The sequence below is a fragment of the Lissotriton vulgaris genome, chromosome 1_1 (genome assembly GCF_964263255.1).
Source record: "Lissotriton vulgaris chromosome 1_1, aLisVul1.2, whole genome shotgun sequence".
NCBI lineage: Eukaryota > Metazoa > Chordata > Amphibia > Caudata > Salamandridae > Lissotriton > Lissotriton vulgaris.
Genome location: NC_141685.1, coordinates 1,069,171,202 through 1,069,199,037, shown reverse-complemented (window position 1 = coordinate 1,069,199,037; position 27,836 = coordinate 1,069,171,202). Strand labels below are relative to the sequence as shown.

Sequence of the window (27,836 nt, the reverse complement as noted above, 5' to 3'; positions counted from 1 at the left end):
GGAGGACTCGGATGCAATCTCAGCCTGCAAACAGAAACCCGATGAAGACACTAGTGATTTTTATTCCCGATTTGAGAAATGTTTTGTTATTAATAGTGGCCTGAAAGCCAGTAGCGAGTCGTATCCACATCTTTTTGTGTCCAAATTGGTCGAAAATTCTCTGCCCCAAGTTAAGAATCGTGTTCTGAAAGTCGAGAGCACATGACAAGCAAACACGCCTTCCCAAATGTTACAAATGTTACAGTACCACCAGAACAGAATTAGAGAAGAACATGATCACGAACAAAGACGTATGAAAGACACGAAAATGAAAATGTTAGTTGCTCAGTCAGTTCCAGCTGACGGTCAGAAAAGGGGCATGACACAGTCCAATAATTCAGTAGCTCCTGTTAAAGGGATATGCAACTATTGTAAACAGCCAGGTCACTATATAAACGATTGTGCAGTTTTGAAACATAATATAGCTACAGGTAAAACTAAAGAAAGACCGCGTCCTCCTAGACAGGACCAGGCCCAACAACAAGTATCACAGAATATCCAGCCTATGCAAGCTTCACAACAGACAGTACAGACCGTAGCAGTACCACAGCCACAGCCCATTGCCGCAACACAACATGCAACGCAACAGATGTACCAGTATGCACAAACAGATTACCCCGATTATCAACGATACACATGAAACAGCCTAGAGAGGGAAGTTGGCTTGCCTCTTATTGAGGTTCCTGTAGATCAAGAGGGTCCTTATGTACATAGCCAAGTGTTAGGAAAAGATAGAAAGTTTTTGATTGATACAGGGGCAAGCAGAACAACGATAAGTCATGACGAGGTTCCAGGGGCACCCCTCTCAGGCTCCCAGAATGTTTCCCTTGGATTTTCAGGCAAACCTATTGTAAATGAAGTATCAAAACCAGTACCTCTTTTAGTTGGTCCATTGTCTCGCACTACAGATTTGTTATTAACGAAATCATGTCCAGAAAACTTGTTAGGTATCAAGACACTGAAAGCTCTAGGAGCTGTGATTTGCTGTTCTCCGGAAGGAGTAAGATTGTTCTTACGTGACTTTAAGGGTCACTATGTGTTGAGAGATATTGATCCCAGATTACAGAATGTTCCTGCACATTTATGGGCACGAGGCCCCACTGATGTAGGTTGTATGCACATTACACCATATCGTGTCACACTCAGGCCAGGAGTAGTCTTACCACGAATCCGACAATACAAGTTACCTCCAGATGCTGTAGCGGCTTTACTGAAAATCATTGATGAGCTCATTGCACAAGGAGTGGTTGTAGAAACCGACTCGAATCTATGTAACTCCCCCATCATTCCAATTCTTAAACGTACTGATCCAAATGCACCCCCAGTTTATCGATTAGTTATCGATCTGCGCGAATTGAATAAATGCATCGTACCACAGTACCCCGTGGTCCCAGACATCTCGTCTTTATTGACTGCCATTGATTCCGAAGCAACGTTCTTTACTGTAATTGATCTGAAGAACGCCTTCTTTAGTGTCCCAATTGATCCAGAAAGCCAATATCTTTTCGGATTCTGTTTAAATGGTCGAAGCTTCAAATTTGCACGCGCACCTCAAGGATTCACAGAAAGCCCCAGCATCTATAGCCAAGCACTGAAAAGACAACTAGAGAGTATACACATGCCTGACAACACTGCCCTGTTACAGTATGTCGATGATCTACTGATCACCGCCCGCAGCGAACCTGAATGTGAGCAAGCGTCACTGACGGTTTTGCATTTCCTGGCTGACAAGGGACACAAGGTGTCCCCTTCGAAGCTGCAATTCTGTGTTCAGCAAGTGGTTTACCTTGGGCACTTGCTGTCCAAAGGGGGGAGACAGCTAACACCTGACCGCATTCAGTTAATTGTAAACATGTCACAGCCCAAGACACAAAAGGAGGTACGAGCCTTTATAGGCCTCACTTCTTACTGTAGACAATGGATCCCTCAGTATGCATTTCTAGCGAAACCACTCATACAGTTGACAACCCAGGAGGCAGCGACATCGACTGCCCTCCCTTGGACTCAGGAACACACACAAGCTTTTGACGACTTAAAGAAAGCCTTATGTCAAGCACCAGTTTTAGCGACACCATGTTACAGCAAGCCTTTTACACTTTCGTCACAGAACGTGAAGGTACCGCATTGTCAGTACTCACTCAGGATCAAGCAGGTTCACACAAACCGTGTGCTTATTTTTCTAGTACATTGGATCCAGTAGCCCAGGCTCTGCCTGCGTGCTTGAAATCAGTAGCAGCAACAGCTCTAGCAATCAGACAAAGTGATTCCATAGTGTTAGGACACCAATTGACAGTACAAGTTCCACACTCCGTGGAAGTTCTTTTAAACCGAACACAAACTCAACACTTGACTATAGCAAGACTGACAGGTTATGAATTGACATTGTTTCAGCCACACATAGAAATCACACATTGAACCCTGCTACACTTCTGCCATTAAGTGAGACAGACCCATTGGCACATGATTGTATTGAAGTCATTACCATTACGACGAAACCCAGACAAGACTTGACAGACACCGCATTACCAGATCCAGACCTGACACTTTATGTGGATGGTTCATGCATGAGAACAAGTACAGGAGACTTAGTGGCCGCCTACGCAGTCACGACAGAAACTGAAGTCATAGAAACAAATTGTATAGACACCCTGTCAGCTCAAGCAGCAGAGCTCATCGCTCTGACTCAAGCCTATATTCAAGCAAAGAACAAGAGAGTTAACATATACACAGATTCACGTTATGCATTCGGAGTCGTACACGACTTCGGTGTCCTCTGGCGAGAGAGAGGTTTTTTGACCTCTCACGGAGCCAAAATTCAACACGGTCCCCTCATTCAAACTCTGTTAGATGCAATACATCTGCCTACAGCTATATCCATCATGAAGTGCAAGGCACATACGAAAGTCACAGATACAATTTCCCAGGGTAACGACCTGGCAGACCGAACAGCAAAGCATACAGCCCAGACTCAGACTCACGCAACTGATCTGACAAAGACAATAGTCCAGACACCGACACATTGCATGACAGTTAAGGATCCCGCCCTAGCTGTTATTGATATACAGACACATGCTACACCAGACGAAATCAAGAAATGGATTGAACTAGGAGGGGTCCAGACAGAACAGGGATGGATGACGAAGGGAAAATCTACATGGTTTCTCTCTGACTCTATGGTCCAAGTAATCATTAACACAGTACACAGTCCTGCACATTTAGGAGAAAAAGCCATGTTAGACAGTATTCAAAACCTCTGGTTCAATAAACATTTACGAGCAGCAGCCAAACAGAAAGTGCGTACTTGCATGATCTGTTGTCAGTTCAACCCAGGTAAAAGCATTCCCGTAGAGCAAGGTGGATTTCATCCTCCCGATCACCCTTTTGAAGTCCTCCAGATGGATTATATCCAGATGGAACGTTGTCGAGGATTCAAGTATGTCCTCGTAGTTGTATGTGCACTCTCCCGTTGGACTGAAGCATATCCAGTCCCAGATTACACTGCTCCGACCACTGCCAAACAGCTGGTTCGTGAATTCTTCCCCAGATATGGTTTGCCCCGCATCGTATACTCCGATAACGGTCAGCCATTCTCGTCCGAGCTTATGAAGCAGGTATCTCTCCTGCTCGGCTATCAATGGAAGTTTCACTGTGTCCGACATCCCGAGGCAGCAGGTCTCGTGGAGAGACATAATCAGACTCTGAAAATTCGTCTTGCCAAGATCTGTAGAGAGAAAGGTGTCGACTGGATAGTAGCTTTACCAGTTGCACTCTTTTACATGAGAATGGTTGCACACTCAAGAACAGGGCTATCCCTGTACGAGGTGGTCTTTGGTAGGCCACCGAATATGTGGGGGACGCCTCTGCCTCGCAAAATCACTGATGTTGACTGTAACATGCTGACAGATTACCTTGCTTCCTTGATGTCTGCACTACAATCATGTCGTTCACAGGTTGCTGCAGCCTTTCCCGACAACACCGAGGTGAAGCCGCATGAGGTTGTTCCGGGGGACCTCGTCTTCGTAAGGAACTTTGACAGGAGAAGTCCGCTGGAGCCCCGTTGGCAAGCACCGAAGCTAGTACTTTTAACCACAAGGACAGCGATTAAAGTCGAGGGGCGCAAGGGCTGGCTTCACTCGAGTCATATCAAAAAATACCATGGACTACCGCCAGATCTAGACTCCCTGCCCTCCTCCACAGACTGACTCAAAACTCCCCCTGGTCGAGAAAACTTCTTCTCAAGAATATAAATTAAAATTGAGGTCTAGCAAGTCAGACAGTTTAATTGTTTAAGTCCTCCCCTAGGTGAATCGGTTAGACGGGTTTCTGACATGTATCCCCTAGACCCCAACAGAGAGAGAGATAGACAGAAACAGCTCAAGAAACGTGAATATTGTAAATCACTGCGCAGTCACTGTATTGTGACACTATTGATTATGTTTTTTCTGAGTCTTTTGATTATTGCTGCAAGTATACTGTTACATATATATTATCCTATTTTCAAGCGTGCACATTCTTCCTTCAATGTCACTGCCGAGCACTCTTTCAGTGAACTGCCCCCGCATGAGTTATCTTACCGACTTGCACTGCGTAACAACACATTCATTAGTATGTTACATCATTCCCATCAGACCAGCAATGCTACCAATTGTTGGATATGTGGCCGACTCCCTCCCTATCAGAAATACAAGGGAGTTCTGCCCCTCTTCCCGTACCTGTTCACACACAATGGTTCCTGTGGTGCATGGTTTAGTTTAATTAATTCCTTAGATTCTGATTCCGTAGTTTACCAGGGCAATTGGGTATGGGGAAATCTGAACACAGTTCTGCATAAAGTATGTTTCCCTGACAAGGAGGGTCTTCCAAAGAGGACAGGGACTGATCTAGAAAATGAAGTATATGGATTAGGTAACTTTACACTTAACCTCATGATTCTGAGTGTTGAATCCGAAACCGAACCAGTCTTGCCCGCTATGTCCGTACTACCAGTCAAAGGTGAATTATGTGTCAGAAAGAATGGTTCAGTACACCTGGGTCATAGTAAATGTACTACTGTGATCGAATTCAGTGATAAGGGCAAGTCTACATTTAAAGCTTCCCGTCATTCCTACTTCGTTTGTGGTCATACCGCATATATACGTTTACCTCTAGATTGGGATGGCACCTGTTACATTGCATTCCTTCTGCCACCCGTTTTCCTAGCCCCTCCTGATTACCATAGGGACACCCATCTAGTACACAATAGACCACAGAGAGATCTCACGATTGTCGACTACACTGAAACGGCATGGGAACAATACACAGACTTCAATAAAGGTTTCTTTCCCTACTTAGGTGCTGTCTTTAATAGTAAATTGATACGAAAATTAACCAGAACCCTTGAAGCAGTAGTGAATGAAACTACTTCCGCCCTAGGTAACTTAACGGAGGAGCAGTCTGCTATGCGGATTGTTGTTCTTCAAAATCGTCTTGTCCTTGACGTCATCTTGGCCGATAGGGGCGGAGCTTGTAGAGTCATCGGATCGAGCTGCTGTGTTTTCATTCCAGAAAACGCGCCATCAGTATATAGAGCCATAACCCGTCTTCACAAAATTGCAAGTCAGATACACCAGAATCCAGGCACCTGGACTTGGTCCGGTTGGTTCTGGAGCGTGTTGTCAGCCTGGGGATGGAAGGTCCTATCCTTCCTAGGTATAGCCCTTCTCATAGTATTCAGTTGTTGCCTATGTCTACAATGTGGGCCAGCAATTTGCGGCTTGTGCGCCACATCCTGTATTCCTCATTCAAGTCCACGTTCAAAACACCGTAAGAAGAAAGAAGAGCAAATGATGTTACATGAACAGATTGATAGATTAATGAGGATTGATATCTCATGAAGGGTCCGTAGGGGACAAGGAGGGAATGAGGTAATATGAATTTTATGGTCAATTGTGTCCCCAACGTAGACCCCAACGGCTCCATGTACGTGCTTCAAGTACATGTATGTTCCCTCCACAACCAGCTATGAAGACGCAAATACATTTGCGTCCAACGTTAACATGTCCTCTTTCAGATCCACCATGAATGGGTCGGATATTCGGTTCCTAAGTGTGCCTTGCCAACGTCTTTACATGGTGCACTTTTCATGTTTTACTAGCTCTGGTGAGTTAGGCCCTGATTCCTGCCATCGAGCCCTTTCTGCCTTCTGTTTCTGAAAACTACAGTCTGCTGCTTCCTGACCTCTGCCTTACTCCCTGTGCGGCGAGCGGTGCCTGGCTCAACCTGCTTGCCTGCCAAGACTGTATTCAGCCTTCAAGTTATCTGCTCCGCTCCTCGAAAATACATTCCTGTCTAGTAGTTTAGGAAAACATCTCCCCAGCTGCAGAGCAAAGGGCCCGGCCTTTCTGTCTCCATGCAAGTAATTCATAGCTCCTGTTACCATGGTAGGCCCATGACCCCCTTGCTTTACACGTAGACAAGTAGTCGCATATGCACGCACTAGCAGTCAGTATAGAATAGCCTCTGCCCGAGAGACCTTTCCTTCTAGATAGTACAGTTCCTTAAACACAAGATATTAGATATGATTTGGGATTAGGTTGTTCTGACATCCCAGACTTCTGTCTCCTCATGTAGGGCTAAATGTCAAGTCCCCTTCACCCTCCAGTTCCACGTCAATCACACGTCATGCTGCTGCGCGCGCATCTCTGCCATGTATTTCTGCTGACACTGCAGGATTCGTCTATGGATCCACCTACCTGTGATACGTTTCACGTGACGTTGTCTAGCACACACCTCCGTGCACGCCCTCATGCACGCCTTCTGTTACGTACATGTGTTCTTATCTCGTTTCTCTCAGCTGTTACGCCTTCTGCATCAATCTCTACTGTAATGCATTGACTATATATATGATGTCCTGTTAATAAAGCATTGTACATGTCCATGTCCATTCCCTTCCTGAACCCTTGTGGTGATGGAACATGATACCTGGTTCGAACCAATTCCTTTTTAAGGAATAAAACCTTCATAAACTCAGATGCCACGGACTCTGCCTCTTATTTTTGACTGAGTTATTCTTATTGAACTTTACCGCATAAATTAAGTATAGGTAATTTAAATTTACCACACTTGTCGTGTTGGGGCACCTAAGATGGTCATTAACGCTTGATGCATTTTATGTACCACTTCTGAATTAAGGGGATTAGGTGGCAAGGATTATTTAAATATCCATAACCACTTAATCCACAGAGCATTCCGCAGGAGCTGGGAGAGTGAAAACCTTGACACAAAACAGTCATTTTTTCTTTTCTATAGTGGTAAACAGAGCTATGCCTGGTGTCCCCAACTTTAGAACTACGAGTTGAGAATCTTGGGGGTGTATTCCCACTTGTATGTTTCTTGACTGTGCTTGCTGAGCAGACCTGCAAAGTTATATATTAGTACATGGAAAGTGTTCTGTCAGGAGATGGATGCTGCATTTCAGAGCCCGGTGACCCATCTCCTGAGCAATTTGAGACAAGAGTAGGGAGTGTATCCATCCCAGTTTCTGAATACAATACATGTTTTTTTAGGTCGAGCGACCTATCTCAATGCGCATGCGCATTGAGCGGGAGCGAAGATATATAGGGGCTTAAATAAGCTTTACCTAGACTGGGCGATTTGGTGCTGTGCCCGTGGCTTTTAGGTCAATGCGCAAGCGCATTGACCTAAAATACGCGTGCACATCATCAAATCGCCGTCTGTTCCCTCAGCCGCACTCCTCCCACACCTTTGAAGTGAAGCTTAGCTTCACTTCAAAGGCCCCTGCTGCTTAACACCCTCTCCCCACTCCGCCCCCTCCCCTGCCCGCCGTGTCGCATTTCTCCCCCCCCCCCTTCTCTGCCTTCAATCCGTCATGTTTTTTTTAACCCTTTCCATGTTTTGGTTTTCCAGACTAGAGTGGAAGTTAGAGAAGGTTGACATTTGGTGCTGTTCTACCGCATTTTAAGCTGTTATCAACTTATGTTGATACTCGGATCTGTATGTTACTGCACTTTAAAACCCATAGCTCTGTCATCTTGAATAGTGGCATGAAAGTGACACGGTGAAGCAGTCTGTTACAGTTGATGCTTATACTTGTGGTTTGCGCAGACCTGTTCTGGTTTCACGCCTTTTCTTGACATTTTTTCCATGAAATGTATTGTGAAAGACAAAAGGTGTTTATCAACTGTGCCTGGGAGAGCTGCAATCTGACCCTGGCACATCTCGCCACATGCAATTTCCCAGATAGAAAAAACGCGTTAGGCTGAAATTCAACACTTCTCTTCAACCCCGTCCGTTTGTGTACATGTCTGTGCTGCCGTCTTACGGCTAGAGCAGCCAATTTAAATGGGAACATCAGAACATGTGTTTTTGAGAGATTTCCGGTGCTCAGATTTCTTTTTAGTGAAAAGGCGACAATATCAACACTTCTCTTCAACCCCCTCCGTTTGTGTACATGTCTGTGCTGCCGTCTTACGGCTAGAGCAGCCAATTTAAATGGGAACATCAGAACATGTGTTTTTGAGAGATTTCCGGTGCCAAGATTTCTTTTTAGTGAAAAGGCGACAATATCAACACTTCTCTTCAACCCCCTCCGTTTGTGTACATGTCTGTGCTGCCGTCTTACGGCTAGAGCAGCCAATTTAAATGGGAACATCAGAACATGTGTTTTTGAGAGATTTCCGGTGCCGAGATTTCTTTTTAGTAAAAAGGCGACAATATTTTTTTTGCAAATTGGTTAAAAGACAACCTGTCATGCTGCACTGTAAATGTCACATAGATGGAGCAATAACTTGGACGTAACTGTATATAGACCTGTGCAGACGGGTAATAACATCGGTGGCACACGAAATTGCTACAATAAATTGAGTTGTCCAAACCTCCCCTTCTATTCCAGAAGGCACCCTTCACATCAAGTACCTTTTTAACGCAGCGCTCTCTGCGTGCTTGTAATCATATTGTTTGCCATATAGTTAGAGGTGCGTGCATCGTTAGGTCTTACATCCCCAGTCTCCTGGTGCTAAAGTTCTCGATATGTAACACATACCCACCTTACGTTTTCAGAACCCATGGCTGGTGTTTCCTGTGTCAAACAATCATGTGGTGATTTAACTGTGAGTCAGTCGGGAGCACCGACTTGTGAATTTCTCTCATCTCTACCTGATCTGTTTGATGAAGGAGTTTAGTGGAACATTTCGCCATATACTTTGAAGTATATGGCTGCCTCCCCATGAGGCAAGCGTGGGTGACTATAATTACTGGTGCTGGATGGGTATGCTACTCTGTGATTTCAACTCTTGACCATTATAATGGAGGTCCTGGTAAACCTGGTTCAAGGTTCGGGAACTACTGCTCACACCAGGTACTTCTGGGTTTCGAAGTGCAGGCTTAATACTCAGAACCACATGTTAGCGATCAGTTGTTGCAGTATCTCATCCATCATAAAATTACACCGTTTCTGTTAGCTGGTGACACTCGGGAACGATCTTTTGGCATGGTTACCTCATTAGTTTTTGTAGGGGGTTGTATTCATTAGTAGCATTTAACAGTGCCATGTAACATGTATTTTGCATCCACTGCCCTATCCTTTACAGTGATTGCTCTCAGTCACACATAGTGTAGTTAACAGCCACTGCAAAGAAATTGTGCACGAGTTGCTTTACACAAGGTGTTATTTTTAGCTTTTGCCTAAACGGAGCTTGCAACATCTCTTGTAGCAGCAGCAGCAGCAGCAGCAGCAACAACAAAAACATCTTAAAAGGGTCTTAGAGCCCGGCCACTACTTACTTTTGCTAAACATTGGTTGACATCCACGTCACTCTTTTTAGGTCGAAGGCCTAAAAGGCTGCGCTTGCGCAGTCTTAGGCCGGAGATTTAATGACTCTTAGTAGCGCAGAAGGTCCCGCCTCCCTGCCCTGTCTCTCCTTCATTGGCTGGCTTCCTAAACGGAGGCCAGCCATTGGAGGAGAGATGCGTCACTCCAAACAAGCCCCGTCTTTTTCGGATTCGGGGGCGTAAATTTTGCTGTTCTTTAGACAGTGACGTTGTCTGTCACTCAAATCAGCAAAACCACGCCCCCGAATCCGAAAAAATCGGAACCTTGAGGCCGCCATTTTTGTTGTTGTCTGCAGTGAGGATCGATCTTTCATTTAGCCCTTCTTCTGCAATCCACAGACACCCGGTTATGCCGCCCTTAGTTCTGCCCTCTTACTGCCCTGTGACAAGCCCTCCCCTGCCTGGGCACTCTCGGCTCTTCACTCGTTTGCAGCGCGGAGCGTGCGGCTTTGGGTGGAGCCTGCCGTGTGCGCTGTTCCCTGGGCCGAGTTCGGAGTGTCGTCACTGGCGGGAGGCCCTGCTGCGGCTGCATCCGTTGCTGGATCCCCGCGGTGAGTGTGAGTGGGTGTTGGGGGGCAGGGGTACCCATTAACTTGCTTGCTTGAGTTATCTTGCATGCGGGTGCGGCAGTGTGCTGTGCCTGCAGCAGCCCGAGGCTGCCAGGCGCTGGGAAGGTGCCCGAGAGCGAGGAAGCGGCCCACCGACCCGCCATAGCCGGGGACTGACGAGCTGTTTTAGTAAGCCTACAATGTAGAGTCACTGCTCGGGCTCACCTATGGGCCATGCTTAGAGAGACCCCCTCAACGCTTTCTGTGTCTCCTCCCCCCCCCCCACCCTCCCTCCTGCTGTCCGTGTCTCCTTTTCCACCCCCCCGTCCGTGTCTCGAGCGAGGAAGCGACCCACCGACCCACCATAGCCGGGGGCTGATGAGCTGTTTTAGTAAGCCTACAGAAACAGCAAAATACATGTCGGACGGGTGGGGGGCTACTCGCAGATGCAGTGACTGAAACCGAAAAATACATGTCGGACGGGTGGGGGGCTACTCGCAGATGCAGTGACAGAAACAGCAAAATACATGTCGGACAGCACACTATGCTTAGCACACATTTTTAGCGTTTGTGTTTTTAAGCCACACCCTTAATTAAATTGGCCACGGACGTTTGAGAGACACACCACCTCCCCCACCCACCCTCTGGATGCAATAACAGAAACAGCAAAATACATGTCGGACGGCACACTATGCTTAGCACAGATTTTTAGCTTGCTGTGCCTGCAGCAGCCCGAGGCTGCCAGGCGCTGGGAAGGTGCCCGAGAGCGAGGAAGCGGCCCACCGACCCGCCATAGCCGGGGGCTGACGAGCTGTTTTAGTAAGCCTACAGAAACAGCAAAATACATGTCGGACGGGTGGGGGTCTACTCGCAGATGCAGTGACTGAAACAGAAAAATACATGTCGGACGGGTGGGGGGCTACTCGCAGATGCAGTGACAGAAACAGCAAAATACATGTCGGACGGCACACTATGCTTAGCACACATTTTTAGCGTTTGTGTTTTTAAGCCACACCCTTAATTAAATTGCCCACGGACGTTTGAGAGACTCACCACCTCCCCCACCCACCCTCTGGATGCAATAACAGAAACAGCAAAATACATGTCGGACGGCACACTATGCTTAGCACAGATTTTTAGCTTGCTGTGCCTGCAGCAGCCCGAGGCTGCCAGGCGCTGGGAAGGTGCCCGAGAGCGAGGAAGCGACCCGCCATAGCCGGGGGCTGACGAGCTGTTTTAGTAAGCCTACAATGTAGAGTCACTGCTCGGGCTGACCTATGGGCCATGCTTAGAGAGACCCCTCGACGTTGTCCGTGTCTCCTTCCTCCCCCCGCTGTCCGTGTCTCCTTTTCCGCCGCCCCGCCCCCGCCCCCCCCGTGTCTCGAGCGAGGAAGCGGCCCACCGACCCGCCATAGCCGGGGGCTGACGAGCTGTTTTAGTAAGCCTACAGAAACAGCAAAATACATGTCGGACGGGTGGGGGGCTACTCGCAGATGCAGTGCCAGAAACAACCCTCTACCTTATTTAAAAGTGCGGTGGGCTCATCCAGAATTAAATGTAAATTCACATTTGCACAGATGGATTGTTTATTGTCCTTGGCTGCCACCCCTGGTGACACAGCTATTGAAATGATAGTGGTCTGGTGTAGGGCTGTAGGACAGCGCCTCAGTTACCTCAGTACCTTTCTTTCCATTCTTGGAAGGTGGATTTGTGGTTCAGGGCTTCTTTCCCTCACAGGTCTCCATGCACCTGGATCACCAGGGCGGGCAGGGATATGGGACTATGAGTGGGAGCTCTGTCGCAAAGCAGGCATCTTAGTCTCTGTCAGCCCACCTGCCAAATGCACTCTTTTAATGCATCAGCCATTTGTGCTAACTGCAGTTGTTACCAATCGGTCCGCATGGCATGCAAACAGCATGTGGACTGCTGTGGACTAGCTGAAGTAAAGGTATTAAGCCCCAGAGATTGAGGACACACGCTCACTAGGATATCATATCTCAGCTTTTACTGAAAAAGCATGTAATCTGGTAGCTCTTTTCCTGTAATACCCACTGTTGCTCCACTTCGCAATCCTGGGAAAGTGTCGGAATATAAGCATTGTACTATTTTTTTAATTGGCAGGTCAATTATGCAAACCTTAGTTTATTTAATCTTTTTTAGGTTTGCGCAAAAAATCTATATACTTTTTTTTTTTAAACCAGTGGTATTTATTTGATGTAACCCCACTTTATTTAAAATTGTGTATGAAAGGTTTCTTAGTCCCAAAACCTTATCCTCGGATAATGCAGGAGGAACAGTAGACTGTCTTATTGTGTCTCCCTCACTACCTCACTCTTTCACTACCTCACTCTCTCTGTCTCTCACTACCTCACTCTCTATCTACCTCACTTTCTCTCTCACTACATAACTCTCTCTAGCTCACTACTCCACTCTATCTATCTCACTACCTCACTATCTCACAACTTCTCTCTCTCAAAACATCACTACCTCACTCTCTCACTACCTCACTCTCTAGCTCACAAGCTCACAACTTCCCTCTCTCTCTAACTCACTACCTCAATCACTCTCTCACTACCTCACTTTCTATTTCACTAACTCATTTTCACTCTCTCTTTCACTACCTCTCTCTCTATCTCACTACATCACAACATCACTCTATGCTTATATCTCACTACCTCACAACATCCCTCTCCCTCACTACCTCACTCTTTCACTACCTCACTCTCTCTATCTCACTACCCCACTCTCTTTCTACCTCACTCTCTCTCTATTTCAATACCTCACTCTCTATTATTTCAAAACCTCACTCTCTCTCTATCTCACTACCTCACTCTCTCTCTGCTAATGCAATAGGTATCGCATATGCAAAAAAAAAAAGCTAATGCCCATAGAAATGACAATGCCATTTATTTAGGGATACAAACAAGATAAAAAAATAATGAGCAATACCAATAGCTCTACCTATAATATTGCCGAGACCATTGCATTGTAAATGCTTGTCCTTTCTTCCTGTTGGTCCACGTCTGCTTCCTGCTTGGCTCCACGTTTTCGTCCTTACTGTGGAGCTTGAACCAAGTACTTCTTCCTGTGGCTACACCTTCAATGACCATGCACTTGTAACATACTTTATTTACTTTGCAGAGTCTGCATTCTGTTCATTGCTTGCCTGTCCTTACCATCACCTCACTTCCTTTACTGCATGCCCTTTCCCTGTTCGTTGCAGGGCTGTCACTCCCACCACCTTGCTGCTGTCACTTCATGTCCATTCTCCACACAGTCGCTAGTGGCTTTCCTCCACCTCCACCATCACCACCACATCCACCATCACATCCACCACCACATCCACCACCACCACTTCACCACCACATCCACCATCACATCCACATCCACCATCACATCCACCATGACATCCACCGCCACATCCACCACCGCATCCACCACCACATCCACCACCACCACATCCACCACCGCCACATCCACCACATCCACCACCACCACATCCACCACCGCCACATCCACCACCACATCCACCACCACCACATCCACCACATCTACCACCACCACCACATCCACCACTTCCACCGCATCCACCACATCCACCCTCACCACCACCACCACATCCACCACCGCATCCACCTCCACCACATCCACCACCACATCCACCACCACATCCACCACCTCATCCACCACCTCATCCACCACCGCATCCACCACCACCACATCCACCACCATCACTTCCACCACCACATCCACCACCACTTTCACCACATCCACAACCACCACATCCACCACCACCACATCCACCACATCCACCACATCACCACCACATCCACCGTCACCACCACATCCACCATCACATCCACCACCCCCACCACCACCACATCCACCATCACATCCACCACCCCCACCACCACCACATCCACCATCACATCCACCATCACCTCCACATCCACCATGACATCCACCGCCACATCCACCACCACATCCTCCACCACCACATCCACCACCACATCCACCACCACTGCATCCACCACCACTGCATGCACCACCACCACCACCACTACATCCACCACCACATCCACTACAACCACCACCCCATCTACCACTACCACCACCACCGCATCCACCACCACCACTGCATCCACCGCATCCACCACCACATCCACCATCACCACCACATCCACCACCACCACCACATCCACCACCACATCCACCACCACACCCCCCATCTCCTCCACATCCACCATGAAATCCACCGCCACATCCACCACCACATCCACCACTGCCACATCCACCACCACCACCACATCCACCACCACATCCACCACCACTTCCACCACCACATCCACCATCTCCTCCACATCCACCATGAAATCCACCGCCACATCCACCACCACATCCACCACTGCCACATCCACCACCACCACCACATCCACCACCACATCCACCACCACTTCCACTGCATCCACCACCACCACATCCACCACCACCACCACATCCACCACCGCATCCACCACCACCACATCCACCAGCACATCCACCACCTCATCCGCCACCTCATCCACCACTGCATCCACCACTACCACATCCACCACATCCACCACCATCACTTCCACCACCACATCCACCACCACTTTCACCACATCCACAACCACCACATCCATCACCACCACATCCACCACATCACCACCACATCCACCACCACCACCACATCCACCACCACATCCACCCCCACATCCACCACCACATCCACCATCACCACCACCACCACATCCACCACCACCATATCCCCCAGATCCACCACCACCACATCTATATGTGTGTGGCTCTGTGTGTGTGTAGGTGCAAATGCAATGTTCTTGGATTTTCGTCACAATAAAATACACTGAACATAATCTTTACAAAAGTTATTTACAAACGTTTAAGCTATTGCCGTTATAAATTACAATAACTTGTATTTAAGTATTATTTATTTACAAAATTAAAAGCCATTGTTATTTGTAATATCAATACATCTAAGTCACGTAAATACAACACACATTGCATTACAAATGCTATAGGTGTCACATTTGCAAAAGTTAAAACTATTGACATTGTAACTGACAAAGCTATTAATTTTGCTACTTTCAAAACCAACACATAAATAAAAAAAGTGTCATTTACAATACCAATAGTTCAAACTTTCCTAATACGAGACCTATTGCATTTCCAATGCTTGTCTATAGTCTATGCATACCAGTACAATTTTGCTCCGCAAGCTGCTTGAAAAGCTATCACTGCTACAAACATTGCTTTACCTCTATCTCGCTTATGTAGAGAATTTGTTCTTCATTTGTCCGTTGACTGAGAAGTGTATTATAAGTGCTCCATATTTCTGAAGGGAGGAGTCTGTTGAAAATATTCAATGTGACTGGCTATCTGAAAAGTGTCACACTACTGTGACACTATGTGTGATCCTCCATAGCAATCCTTGATTGATTTGTATGATTTTAAGTAGACATGTTTGCAGATCGCCACTCAGAACTAAAAATATGCACAAAACCATCATGCCCAACAACTTTATTGTCATTCTGTCAAAGATTGTGGTGTCTGGGAAATTGAAATGTCTCTTCTTTTTCCAGTCTTGGTAAATCGGTGTTAACTGGGAATTCAGTGTTGCTTCCATATAATTCTGAGTCTGCAGTGGTTGCAGATTGGACTTTGGTCAGCGATGTGAACCCTACCTGATGTCATTAGTCTATAGTTTCTGGGTGTGGGACAGGCATTACTTAGCCGTTTTCCCTTTTACCACCTAATTGTCTAGATAATGAAAAACATGGACTCAGAAGTCCCTGGAGATGGATATTAGCTACGACCACAGAAAGGCACATGGTAAACACCCTAGGAGCAGATTTTATGCACTTATTCTCTTAGCTTTGAGGTAGCAGGTCTGGTCACACTTTACTATCCATCTGGATATGTCTGCGTTTGATGCAGAATGGTCCTTGTGAGGTTAGTAAAAGCAACAAAGAGTTGTTGAGCCTTGCAAAAGGGTTTGTTCCTAACAATGTAGTACATGATGGCATGCTCAAAATCAAGTGTGTGTAAAGCTGTTTCAGCTATTGAGTCTGGTTTGTGGATGAAGACGGGGAGGTCTATAATCTGATTAAGGTGAGAAGGAGATCATATTTTGGGTAGAAACCTGGGATTAGACCTAAGAACAACCCTGTCATTGTGGACTTGGAAGAAATGCTTTTCTCTTGTGAGGGTACGCCAGTGCAGTTAAAGGACGAAATATAGCTACCAGGGACGCTACCATCCTTTCGGGCTGTTATGGAAAATTCTTGTTGAGGGCTACAAATATCTCAAGGAGTGTTGAGAATCAGGGCTCACTTGGCCCATGTGGGAGCCACCAGGATGAGGGTGAAGGATGTATGCCAAAGCTTCCTGACCACATATGAGAGACAAGAGAGAGGAGGAAAAGTGTAGACAAAGATCCCTGATCAGTTCATCCTTAGAGTACTACCCCAAGGACTGAGGGTGTGGATACCTAGGGGTGACTTTTTGGCATTTAGCGTTTTCCAAAGAGATATACGTTGTGGACACCCCAACAGCGTAAGTACGGGTGAAGAACTTACGGGTGGAGTTCCCGCTTGTGGAATTGTTGATGCATCCTGCTGAGCACGTCTGCAAAGTTGTTGCCTACTGAGGGGAGGCGCTCCACTAGGAGGTGTATAATGGTGATTTATGCATTTATGGTGAAATCCAAGCTATGCAATACGGACGTGATGGCTTGGGTGTAGGCTAGGAACTGCTACATGCCTGCGTTCTTGATCAACCAATTGTCGAGGTAGGGGAACACTTATATGTTTTTATGCGCTGTCATTTTATGGTTTTAAAATATATTAACCCGAATAAAGGCTTTATTGAATTAAATTGATATCACTTTATAGCACTGGGCATTTACAAAATGTGGAGGAAGCGGCAATGAGTTGAATGGATGGGTATGTGGAAGTAGGCATCCTTTAGATCTAGTGTGATCATGAAGTCGCCTAGCTGCAGCAGTGAGATGCAATCCTGCAGGGTGATCCTGTAGGTGTATTCCATCAGGATATACTTGTTGAGAGGCCTAGTGTCTAGTATTAGTCATAGGCAGCTTTCCCTCCTGGTAAAAACAATTATAGGCAGTAGGCCCTCTTGCCCTTGGTGCACGGAAACTGGTTCCATGACCCCTTTGAGAGTGAGCAACTGAAACTCCTCTTGTAGTAAGGCGTTCTGGTCAGGGGAGATGTTTGGTGGGGCTGAGGTGAGATCAAGACAGTAGCAGTGCTCAATGATGGATAGAACCCACTGATCTGAGATGATTTCCTCCCAGTGGGGAAGAAATCCTTTAAGCCTCCTCCCTGACAGGTGTAGTGTGACCGGGGGAGATGTGGGGCAAGGCAGTGTTTGGAAGTTAAGGCTCCCTTGGCTGGAGCTCCTCTTCATTTTTCCTTGGGGTTGCTGCTCCTGAAGGTACCCCGTTGTATCCTCCAACCCCCTGATGGGGCTAGGCCTATTGCAGATCCTATGACTGAGTTTGGTCAGGGGGTTGGTCTTGATTTTACCCCTGGCCTGCTGCCTCTGAAAGGAACCTCTGGCTGTCAGTATTTAAAGGGGACCCATGGCATTGACTGTATACGTGTCTTCTATATTTTTTCCAATATTGCATTAACCTGTGGGCCAAAGAGGTGATCTCTGTTGAAAGGCATGTGGATGAGGTGTTGTTTAACTACTGGCTTGAAGTCGGAAATATAAAGCAAGGAGCAGCGGCACAGAATAATGGAGATGTTCACTCCTCTGGCAGCTGTGTCATCCGAGTCCAAAGCATGTATGGTGCCATTAGAAATCATTTTCCCCTCCTCTGTAATTTCCTCTCCTCTTCTTCTGTACGCATACAAGAGGTGCTGCAGTAGGGTTTCCATATCTCCCCACTGGGCTTTTGTCCTAACGTGACAGGAGGCCCAGAGAATTGGCAAAATAGTCCACAGGTGTGGCGGCCCTGACTGCCGCCCTTTTGCCTGCTGCATCAATGCACTTGCTCTCCTTCTCAGGAGGGGGAGTGTCGCCTGTAGCCTGGGCGGCAGCTTGCTTACAGGTGGTAGGGACCACCAGAGAGCCGTGGGGGGCAAGGGGGACGGACACATATCCTCTGATTTACAAGGGGGCAGGGGGAGAAAGTTTAAATTTAACCCATGATTTTACTGGCTACCTAAAGGTGCCTGGAGCAGTCTTAACCATGCCCATTAGCATTGGGAAACAATGGAAGGAATGTTCTGCCCTGGATAGTGTCTTGACCAGAAAGTCATCGTCCTCAGGTGGAACATGCATGTCTACCTTATGGTAGTCAGCTGCACGCTGAATAAACCAATGGTATGTGGTGGGGTTGTCTGAGGGACGAAGACCTAACAGAGACATGCTCGCGTCCAGGATCCATGGGGGTTCTAAATCGTAATCCCCAATGGGTGGTCTGAGGGATGTGGACATAAAACAGCTTCGAAGTCCTCTAGTGTGGCATAGGGGATAGAGCTGCTTGTGTAAGATAAGTACTTTGGTGACCCTGTGAGGAACCTGGAGGAGGGGAAGGGGGTAGGCAAAGTGAGGTGGGTTGGTGGAGGAGTAGGTGCAGGGCTGGTAGACTTAAACCTTGAACCTATTTTTAGGCAAAGGATGTGGAGGAGCATCCAGTTGTAAAGCGCCCTTGAAGACAAGCCTCCTCTTTTTGGGAAAAACCTGTCCAGGGTTAGAGGAGATCTTGCTATTGCAAGGGTGGATAGTTATCCAATTTGCCTTTCATCAGGGTGCTGCTGGAACCTTTCGAGTATGGGCCTCTCGGAGTATTTGGAGCTGGCCTTGGTTGGCGATGTTGGGGCCGGTGCTAGTTTGGTGCTTGATGCCTGGACCCATAGGTGTCTGTGCTCCTCCTCAATTTGTAGACTTTTGTGTGTTTTGAGAGTTTGGGTTTCAACTGTAATCATGACTCATGGAGTGGATTTGGTATGAGGGCCGGTGGTGACTGAGGTGGACAGAACACCTTCATCTGTCAGAGTCAGGTGCTGATGACCTCTAGGTTGGGCTGATGGGCTGGTACCAGTCATGTCAGAAAGTAGTTGACTCTGTGATGGACTTTTTGACTTGGCCATATCTGCGGACCTATATATACATCCTACTAATGTCTTGTACCACAGCCAATATAAAGATGTTTTTGAGTCGAGACCTGACTGTCTGTTGTCTCATCATGTGAAGGTGTCGACGAATCATGAATTTTTTTCTCTAACTGTTTTGGGGGTCAAGCATGCTTGTGGTGTTGAGAGTCATGCTGTTCAGAAGCAGCACCTCAAGAGGACACACCTTCACGAATAGTGTTTCAAGATAGATCCTCGTTTGGTATCAAAGGTACTTTTCGAGGCTGAACATCCTCACGTTTCAAGGCAGGCTTTCGGGAACATCTTGGGTACCCAATGCTGAGACTCCTAGCAATTGTGCTTGGACCCTTTTAATGTGGCTTGTGTTCCTAATGCTCTGTTTGTGTCTGCGGTGGTCAGTTTGTAACCTGAGCTGAAGTCTGGGTACCTCGTGGATTTTGTTTTCAGGCTGAGGCAATTTCTTGTACCAACACTCATCTTCTAAAAAATGGGCTTCTTCCTCCATGTTAACAGACTTTTCGAAAAAGAGCAAAGGTGGGTGTACCGTTTGGGTACCCATAAGCAGGGTCTTAATGACGAGATCCCATGGTCATCAATACTGAAATAATTTTGGTGTCCTAAACCATCACTGCATTTTCTGTTTGGGCTAGCACCCTCTTTGCAAGTGCACTGTTGTTGACACTAGACCCATACTATACAGCGGTCAACCATTCTGCCACTAACTCTTGTGATTTAGGAGGAATTACCATCCTGTACTTTCACCCTGCTCTCTCCTCCTTTTTTTGCTAGTAATGCCCGGCCCCATTAACTATGGCGAAGTGAAATTCCATTGTGACGCATTTTCTTCCCTACAGGCAATGTACGTCTCACCTATATGTTCGCCCAGGTCCCCTTGGGGCGTACCGATCACTTGGGCCTTACTCGACATGCACCATAACAGTTGCCATCCGGTGGTTGTGTCATTCTATCCATCCCCGAGTTTATTATTGATATTTAGCTCCTTCTGACGTAAGGACTATCCCGACAGCCACGGGACCTTTTTAAAGATGCCTTTATTTATGGCCTTATGATCATTTGTGTGTACTGCCCTTATAAGATATGCATTTAATGCGACTGTCAGCCATGGGCAACACCGCCCCGTTTTAATACTTTCAGTGAGATCATATACTCGTTTATCTTCATCTGTCCCATTCTTAATGTGACCACAACTCAACGCCCACCTTCTGGAGGGTACGAGCACAAAAAAGCTTTCATTTTCAATCTCTTTTTTCATTACGAGCAAGCCACTGCCCTGCTCGTTCTAGTTTACAGCCTCGAGGCGCGCTCATCCTCACCTGAGCGTGCCCGAGGATTGGGTGGCTCCACGTCTACTGACGCTGGCCACGCCCACCCTGGAAGTGTTTGCTTCCTCGTTACCGGTTTACTTATACCGCTTGCCAGGCTCCGTGTCCTATCTTCGGGACCCAGTTATAGAGGGTGCATGCAGGTTTCAAGTGGGTGCCTGGCGTCGAGGGCGTAAGCCCAACACTTTCAGCAACAACATCATGAGCTAAGTATCGATCGCTTGTAAACTACTGCTGAATAGTCTCTTTTTATTTCCTAAGGGTGTGCCGATTTCACCACCACCCCCCCTCTCGAGGTCCATGGTGTGATATTTTCTCACCATTCAAGTGAGAATAATTTTAATTCACTTCTCTAATTTTGACACTGAATGCCGGGGGCCACTGGCCATTTGGTCCTTTGATCCCGCCACGTACACGCGCCACGCTGGGTCATTGTTTAAGTGTTTATCGCCATTGGCATTGTCTATTGATCGACTAAGCACTTATATACCCATTCTTGGCGCAGAGTAATACCCACTCCTTGGTTGGGTGTTTAATGTACTGCTATTTACTAGTGTGTGTTTGTCAACGACCAGAGCACCACTCACTTCTCAAACTTGATGTAACTGATATACCTCTGAACAGAGAAACTTAACTGTTTGTTTGTCTCTTCATGTGTGTCTTTGTCATTTCTTTACAGGTGCATTTAAATTTTTTGGTCTCTATAATTTTGAGTGTTGGATTCCACGGGCCCAGACACTGCAGGAACGAGGTACGACCAGATCCACCGCCCTGACTCAATGCCTCCCATGAAGTAGACAACCATGAGAGAACACCCGAGCCCCGGGCAGGGGACAGGAAAATCAAAGGGACGTCAAATAAAGCTTCACCCCTGAGCTGGACTGGACAATGAGACTCGACCACCACCTCCACGCTTCTGTACCTGTGAGACAATGTAAACACAATTACTTCTGTGCCCAACTCAAAGGAATACCCCTCCTTCTCATAACCACACTCCACCATACAATAAGAAAAAACACCTCCTTACTTGTGAGCTGTACAGGATTAGCCTCGGGAGGTCTTTGGTAGCAGGTAGGATGAGTATTCCATTAACAAAGAGCATCCAACTCCATATAACGTTAGGGGATAAGGGGATAGTACTTCGAGGACAATGTCTGCCAAAAACGGGATTGTCAAGGGGAAAAAGCCATAAACTATGGCATAAAAAACCCCAGCTGATGTCCTTGTACGTGATAATAGTCCTAGAATCAAGGCGGGGGGCACAACAAACAATCGAGTCCCTCTTCCGGGATCTGCAGCTCCTCTGTACTCAGTGCGACAGAATGCGCCCAAGCAGCACACAACGAGGCGGATAGCCTACCAAAATGCGGAAGGACGCTGCGAAGGATCCACGCAGCTAACACGCCGGCTGGCGTCTCTAGGGGAAAGTATCCCTGTCTGTCCGAGGAGCCGTGATACGAGGGGACCGGAGCCCCAGTTCCCTCGAGTAAACAAACACCACAGCTCAAATCACAGAAACGAGGGAAGTGGAAGTGAAAAAGAAGGAGGGGGCGGGGTGGGAATAAGGCTTCCTCTAACTACTCTAAACTAAAAGGGAAAAAAAACGGAACAACCAGAAAACGGGAAGGGCAAGGCAACAACAGGACTAAAGACACAAAGGGGACTAAGGAAAATAGGAACACGAGCCCGTGAACCAAACTTTCTTTCAACGTGGATAACAAGACCCAGAACCTGGAACCCAAAGCTAAAAGATACCAAGCACTGAGCAAAGGTAAGGGCGGTTCCTAAATACCCTCAGAGCTAATCATGTGATGGTGGAGCATGGACATGGAAGATAGACTAGACCCAATTCCTAACAGTGAGTACCATAAAGGGAATTATTTAATTTCCTTTTTCTGCACTTTTTGACTTTTTTTTCACTTTCACGTCCCTAGGTTAGGGTGAGCCTTAGCGTGCCCATACCGCCGGGGTTTAGTCCACCATAGAACCTGACGAATGCCAGGTAATTTGAAACCAACATTGGCAGAAACATGTTGACCCACTTATAACTTTATTGGAAACATCCAAACAATCTATTTGGGTTATTTTCCAACACATTGCTTTTAATATGTCCAATTGATCAAGTAATAAATCATTTTTTGATACAATTTAGACATTTTTATTCTTACTACCAACACTATCACCTATCACTCACTATTCCACATTACCCGCTCCGCAGTAAATCTGGCATTGAAGCACACTGGGGTGGCATTCGGCCTCTCCCAGTGGGGCCCTATGATGTAAATGTGTTGTATTTGTATAGCACGAACAGTAACCCGTAAGCATCCCGGCGCTTGTACTCCTACCACAAGGGAACCCCTCCTGGCTTTTCCTTGTGAGGTGTCCACTCCTGGGCATCCCATGGTGAAACCAGGCATCCCTTGTGTATCGGGGGCCGTTGTGGAGACTAAGCAAGCTATTGCCCAGAGTTGCAGCGTGGGACCCATGCTTAGATTCGGCACTGAGGCGAGAATATCCGGTCAGAGGAATTTAAGCCCGATCCCGCCGAGGCGGGAATCGAACCCTGGTCCCTGGCCAGCACTTTGCATCAAGGTCTGCCGCTCTAACCATTGAGCCACACTTCTCCACTTCTCATGATGAAGCATGTCACCAACCAGGTTGGTGAGTGAGGGCTTTCTATACAAACCAAATTGGTGCTGTATAGTCTCCTTTCCTCTGCTCTGGTTGTTCTACTCAGAAGCCTTCTACACTCTATAAATGTGTCAAGTCAATGTCTTCTGTTATACATGCTCCATTCAACCGGAAGTTACATTTTAAAGTAACCATCTGTCGTATTCTGAGCAAAACAATTGATGGCATGATAAGCATAGCATGAGATGTACAGCAACACTTACTGCAAACAAACATCTTCCCACTAAAATGTTTGGAACAAACTGCTTCCTAAGAACCAGAGCTGGTGCGTCTGCAGAAGCGACGAAAAGGGCTCTGGATTAGGAAGATGAAAACAAGGTAGGTCTAGATACAGCTTGGGACAAGATGCTCACTAGACTAATGAGAGGTCTAATGAAGAGGTGTGCCACTGAAGACTCCGTAGGCAAGATAGCCCAAGGCCACCGTAACAGATTTGTCTAGCCCTTGTAATAAAGATATAGGAAGCTCAACACTTTTGGTCACTAGAATTGTCTGCCCCAGTCTTTACATTAAAGGCAAGGGGATTACAGAGCTCCAAGGCACTAGTGCAGCCTGACCCATCACCAAAATTAAAGGTATAAAGACAGGGAAACTCTGGATAAGTCAACAGGTGCAGATAACAATTGGGCCAGGCCACTTACTGCAATTCCTTTCGTCCAGTTCGTTGGGACAGTCTTTCACCCCATCACACGCTGGGACACAGAGTCCATTCACTGAGCACAGGAACTCCCCAGGGCATGCTGCAAAACAAGAGGACAGTGGAGATGTGTATTAGAGCGGAGCGGGAGTCAGATTCATCATTAACAACCGCAACATGGGGGCACAGTCTGGCTGAATGAAAATGGCAGGGAGAGGAGGCGAGCAGAGGACCATTATACAAAGAAAGACATTTGAAGAGAGGATTGGATGGTAAAGAGATAAAGAGCAATGGAGAGGCAAGGAAGGAAGCAGAAGGACAGGGAAAATAAGATGAAAAGAGAGAGAGACAAAATTGTGAGAAAGACACGAAGAAGAGAGGCTTTAAATGAGAAGAAGAGGCAGGATAAGATGAATAATGGATAAGGAGAGCAGTGAAAATATCTTCAAGTAATTCAGTGATCAGCAACTGTTTAAGGAGAGTGAAAGGGGCCAGGGGACAAATGAGATGATCTAATAAGTATGCTTTTCCAATCAATGCAGCACCACTGGACACTGCTGTCTGACAATAGCATTCAAAATGTTGACGTGACCTTTTGGAAGCTTCCCAAGAAGGTGTGTTTTTACTGGAACAAGTGCTGTAGGATGGCTGACATGCTTTGCGCATAGAAATGGAGGATGTCATGGAGTCTGCTCAGAGGTAGGACATTTTAGTATGGTTTAACACACAGAGGTCACATTGTACCAAGAAAGACAACAAACTGACTAGAAATCAGAAGCAATTAGCTAGGAAGGCTACACAAAGGCTATTTCTGCCCCAATTTGTTGCCACGTGATTTCAGAAGGCATATCTCACCTTTCTGCAAAGGCTGGGAGCCACAGCAAGTAAAAGTCCTTACTAGATAGTTAAGGGGCTTGAAATCTCCACCAATCAAGGTGCACTGCTAAACTATGGGCCGTTTTTAAGCTGGCTTGTCTGGATGACAGCCGAAGTGATGTCTTCATACACTCCCTGTCAAACTAAAAATAGACAGCCCCCCACATCTTAAATATTTTGACACACTTGGGGCATATTTACAAGGTGATATTGCCACAAGAACATCACTTTTAGTAACGCTCTGGTGGCGATATCCCCTTCTCGTTGTTTACAAAGCAGTGTTAAGCCACTTCATGTGGCATAATGGTGCCTTGTAAATAAGGCCCCTTTTCGTGCTTCACGTAGTGTGAAAGGGGAATGCAATGGGTGTTGCAGTGGGCGTTCAGCCACAACACCCATTGCTTTTTGACGCTGCCCCAGATATACAAGGATGGGTCAGCGCCAAAATCTAAGGCAGGTATAAACTGGTCTCAGGATGGCGATACGAGGAAATATTATTAATTTCTCCTCGTATTTTGCTCTTTCTATGAAACACAGAAACAGCAAATCGAGTTTCAAGATTGTTTATGAGCAGGAAGGTGTCCCTTCCTGCACATAAACAATCACCCATGCAGTACAGGCACTCTTGCAACAAGGCGCAAGAGTGCCTGCGTTCGCGCTAGGCTACTTTTTTAGCACCAGGGGAAATGCAGAGGTGCGCCGTATTTTTGTATAATACGGCTCATCCCTGCATTTAAAATATGTCAGAGTGCGGCGTTACCAATTTTGGGAAAACACAGTGCTCCGACATCTTAGAATCAGGGGAAGACACTGAAACTTCAGATGGCTCTGTCATCAGAAACCCCTCGCAAGTGGTCCGTCTTCCACAGGATCTCTGGGTGAAGTGCATTATAAGATCCACCTATTTAACCCAAGCATTGTGATGCTGATTTTTCATGTCTCAACTTCCATTCAAACATGAAGAAAACATAAATATCCCCAGCGTGCTGGATGAAACTCTCAGCACATTGCAGGACATGGAAGTCAACTGCGGAGTCAAACAAGATAGTCTACCTGAAGCCTGAATTTATGTCCCAAAGTTCTCTGTCAATGATAGAGCAGAAGCTAAATCCCATTACCTATCAATTTGGTACTAGGATCAAAGGTGTGTAAAAATATAATTCTGCAGTCCACAATTTGCAAAATCGACAAACTCTCTTAATTTGCAAACCTACACATCCTTTCACCTGTGCCTGTAGGCACAACTCACTTCAAAAAGGATCTGCTTTGCAAAAGTATTTTTTGCAAGAAAATTCTCCTAAAGAAAAAAGTTTGACTTTTTTTCCTGTAGAAAAATATTGATTTGTGAGATTTTTCACTAAGTATTTTGTTTATAAAAATAGAAATTATTTGTGAAGTTTAAAACTTTTTGAAAAGTTACACGTGTAAAACCTCTCCTCACACATCCCTAAGTAAGACAAATATTGTACTAAGACTGTCATTAGAGGCACAGTATGAAAAATACCATGGCTGAGAGTCCTACAACTTTGTGCCAGAATTACATCAGCAGAAATCAGGGAAACAACATGTAGGACCTTCGTTTTCATAGTTACAAATGCTGAATTGCAAAAGAGCTTTTTTAGCTGAACCTCTTTCTAATACTGGTCAATGAGAATCCATACACGCTGGCATGTTTGAAGACCAGGAAGCACTGCATTTCCGGAAGGAAAGAGAGTTTACTTCAACTGATCCCAAACAAATGAATTTGAAGTAACGCTATTTGCTGCTGACTGAACACTTCCCCATCTCTGCAGACATGTGGACAGATACCCACTTACTAAGGCTCTCTGGTGGACACTGCAACTTTTTACAAACTGTTTATTCTGATCTGATGAGTTCTCTTCTTTTTCCTTTTGGCTGTTTGTTGGACATGGCCCACTCTGCAGGGTCATCCCCAAACATCTTGCCTTTATCCTCCATTTTGTTGCTGAACTCGTTTTTGTTGGCTTTAGGACTCTGTGCACTTTACCATTGTTAACCAGTGCTAAAGTGGCTGTGCTCTCACCCCAAAGCATGATTTAATTGGTTCATACCCAATTGGCATATTTAATTTACAGATAAGTCCTTTGCAGAATGGTACACCATATACCCAGTGTCTGTAAATTAAATGCTACCACTGGACCTGCAGCACTTGTTGTGCCACCCACTTAAGTAGCCCTCCAAAACATGTCCCAAGCCTGCCAATGCAGCCTGAATGCAGTGTTACATTTCAACTTGTCATTTAAACCTTTTTGCTGAGTCTTAAACTCCTGTTTTATTACATATAAACACCCCTAAGGTAGACCCTATGTAGCGCATCGGGCTCAGTAATCAAAAGATTGGACAGGTACTTTTAAGTCTAACATGTCCTAGTAGTGAAAAACTCCTAAATTAATTTATCACTACAGTGAGGTTTACCCCTACTACAGGATAACATTGGAGCTTCCTTATTACATTTAATACACTGTAATTTCCAAACGGCAGCAGGTGGCTATGTCATGTTTGTTGTCTATGAAATTGTAATGATAAACACTCTTTTGTGCCTGTATCCTGTCATGGGTCACATGGCTGGGTGTAGCTGACAGTTACACTTTGGGAATTACTCTCAGACAGTTACACAGTACAGGGCCTATGTGTGCCTGAATTGGCTATCTGCTAGCATGATGGGGATGAAGTTCAGCACAGCCCCACT

The 27,836-nt window shown here is 46.3% G+C and overlaps 1 protein-coding gene across 2 annotated transcripts in view; it reads right to left on the bottom strand.

Moving 5' to 3' along the window:
* TMPRSS6 (transmembrane serine protease 6) overlaps window positions 1–27,836 on the bottom strand; it is a 259,562-nt gene that overhangs the window by 44,356 nt on the left and 187,370 nt on the right. The window contains exon 12 of one of the 2 annotated variants that reach the window (XM_086963145.1): window positions 24,255–24,353. The exons of the other annotated variant lie outside the window; for it this stretch is intronic. Within the exon in view, the coding sequence (XP_086819271.1) occupies window positions 24,255–24,353 (99 nt within the window). The remainder of the gene's footprint in view (window positions 1–24,254; window positions 24,354–27,836) is intronic. 2 annotated transcript variants of the gene reach the window in all.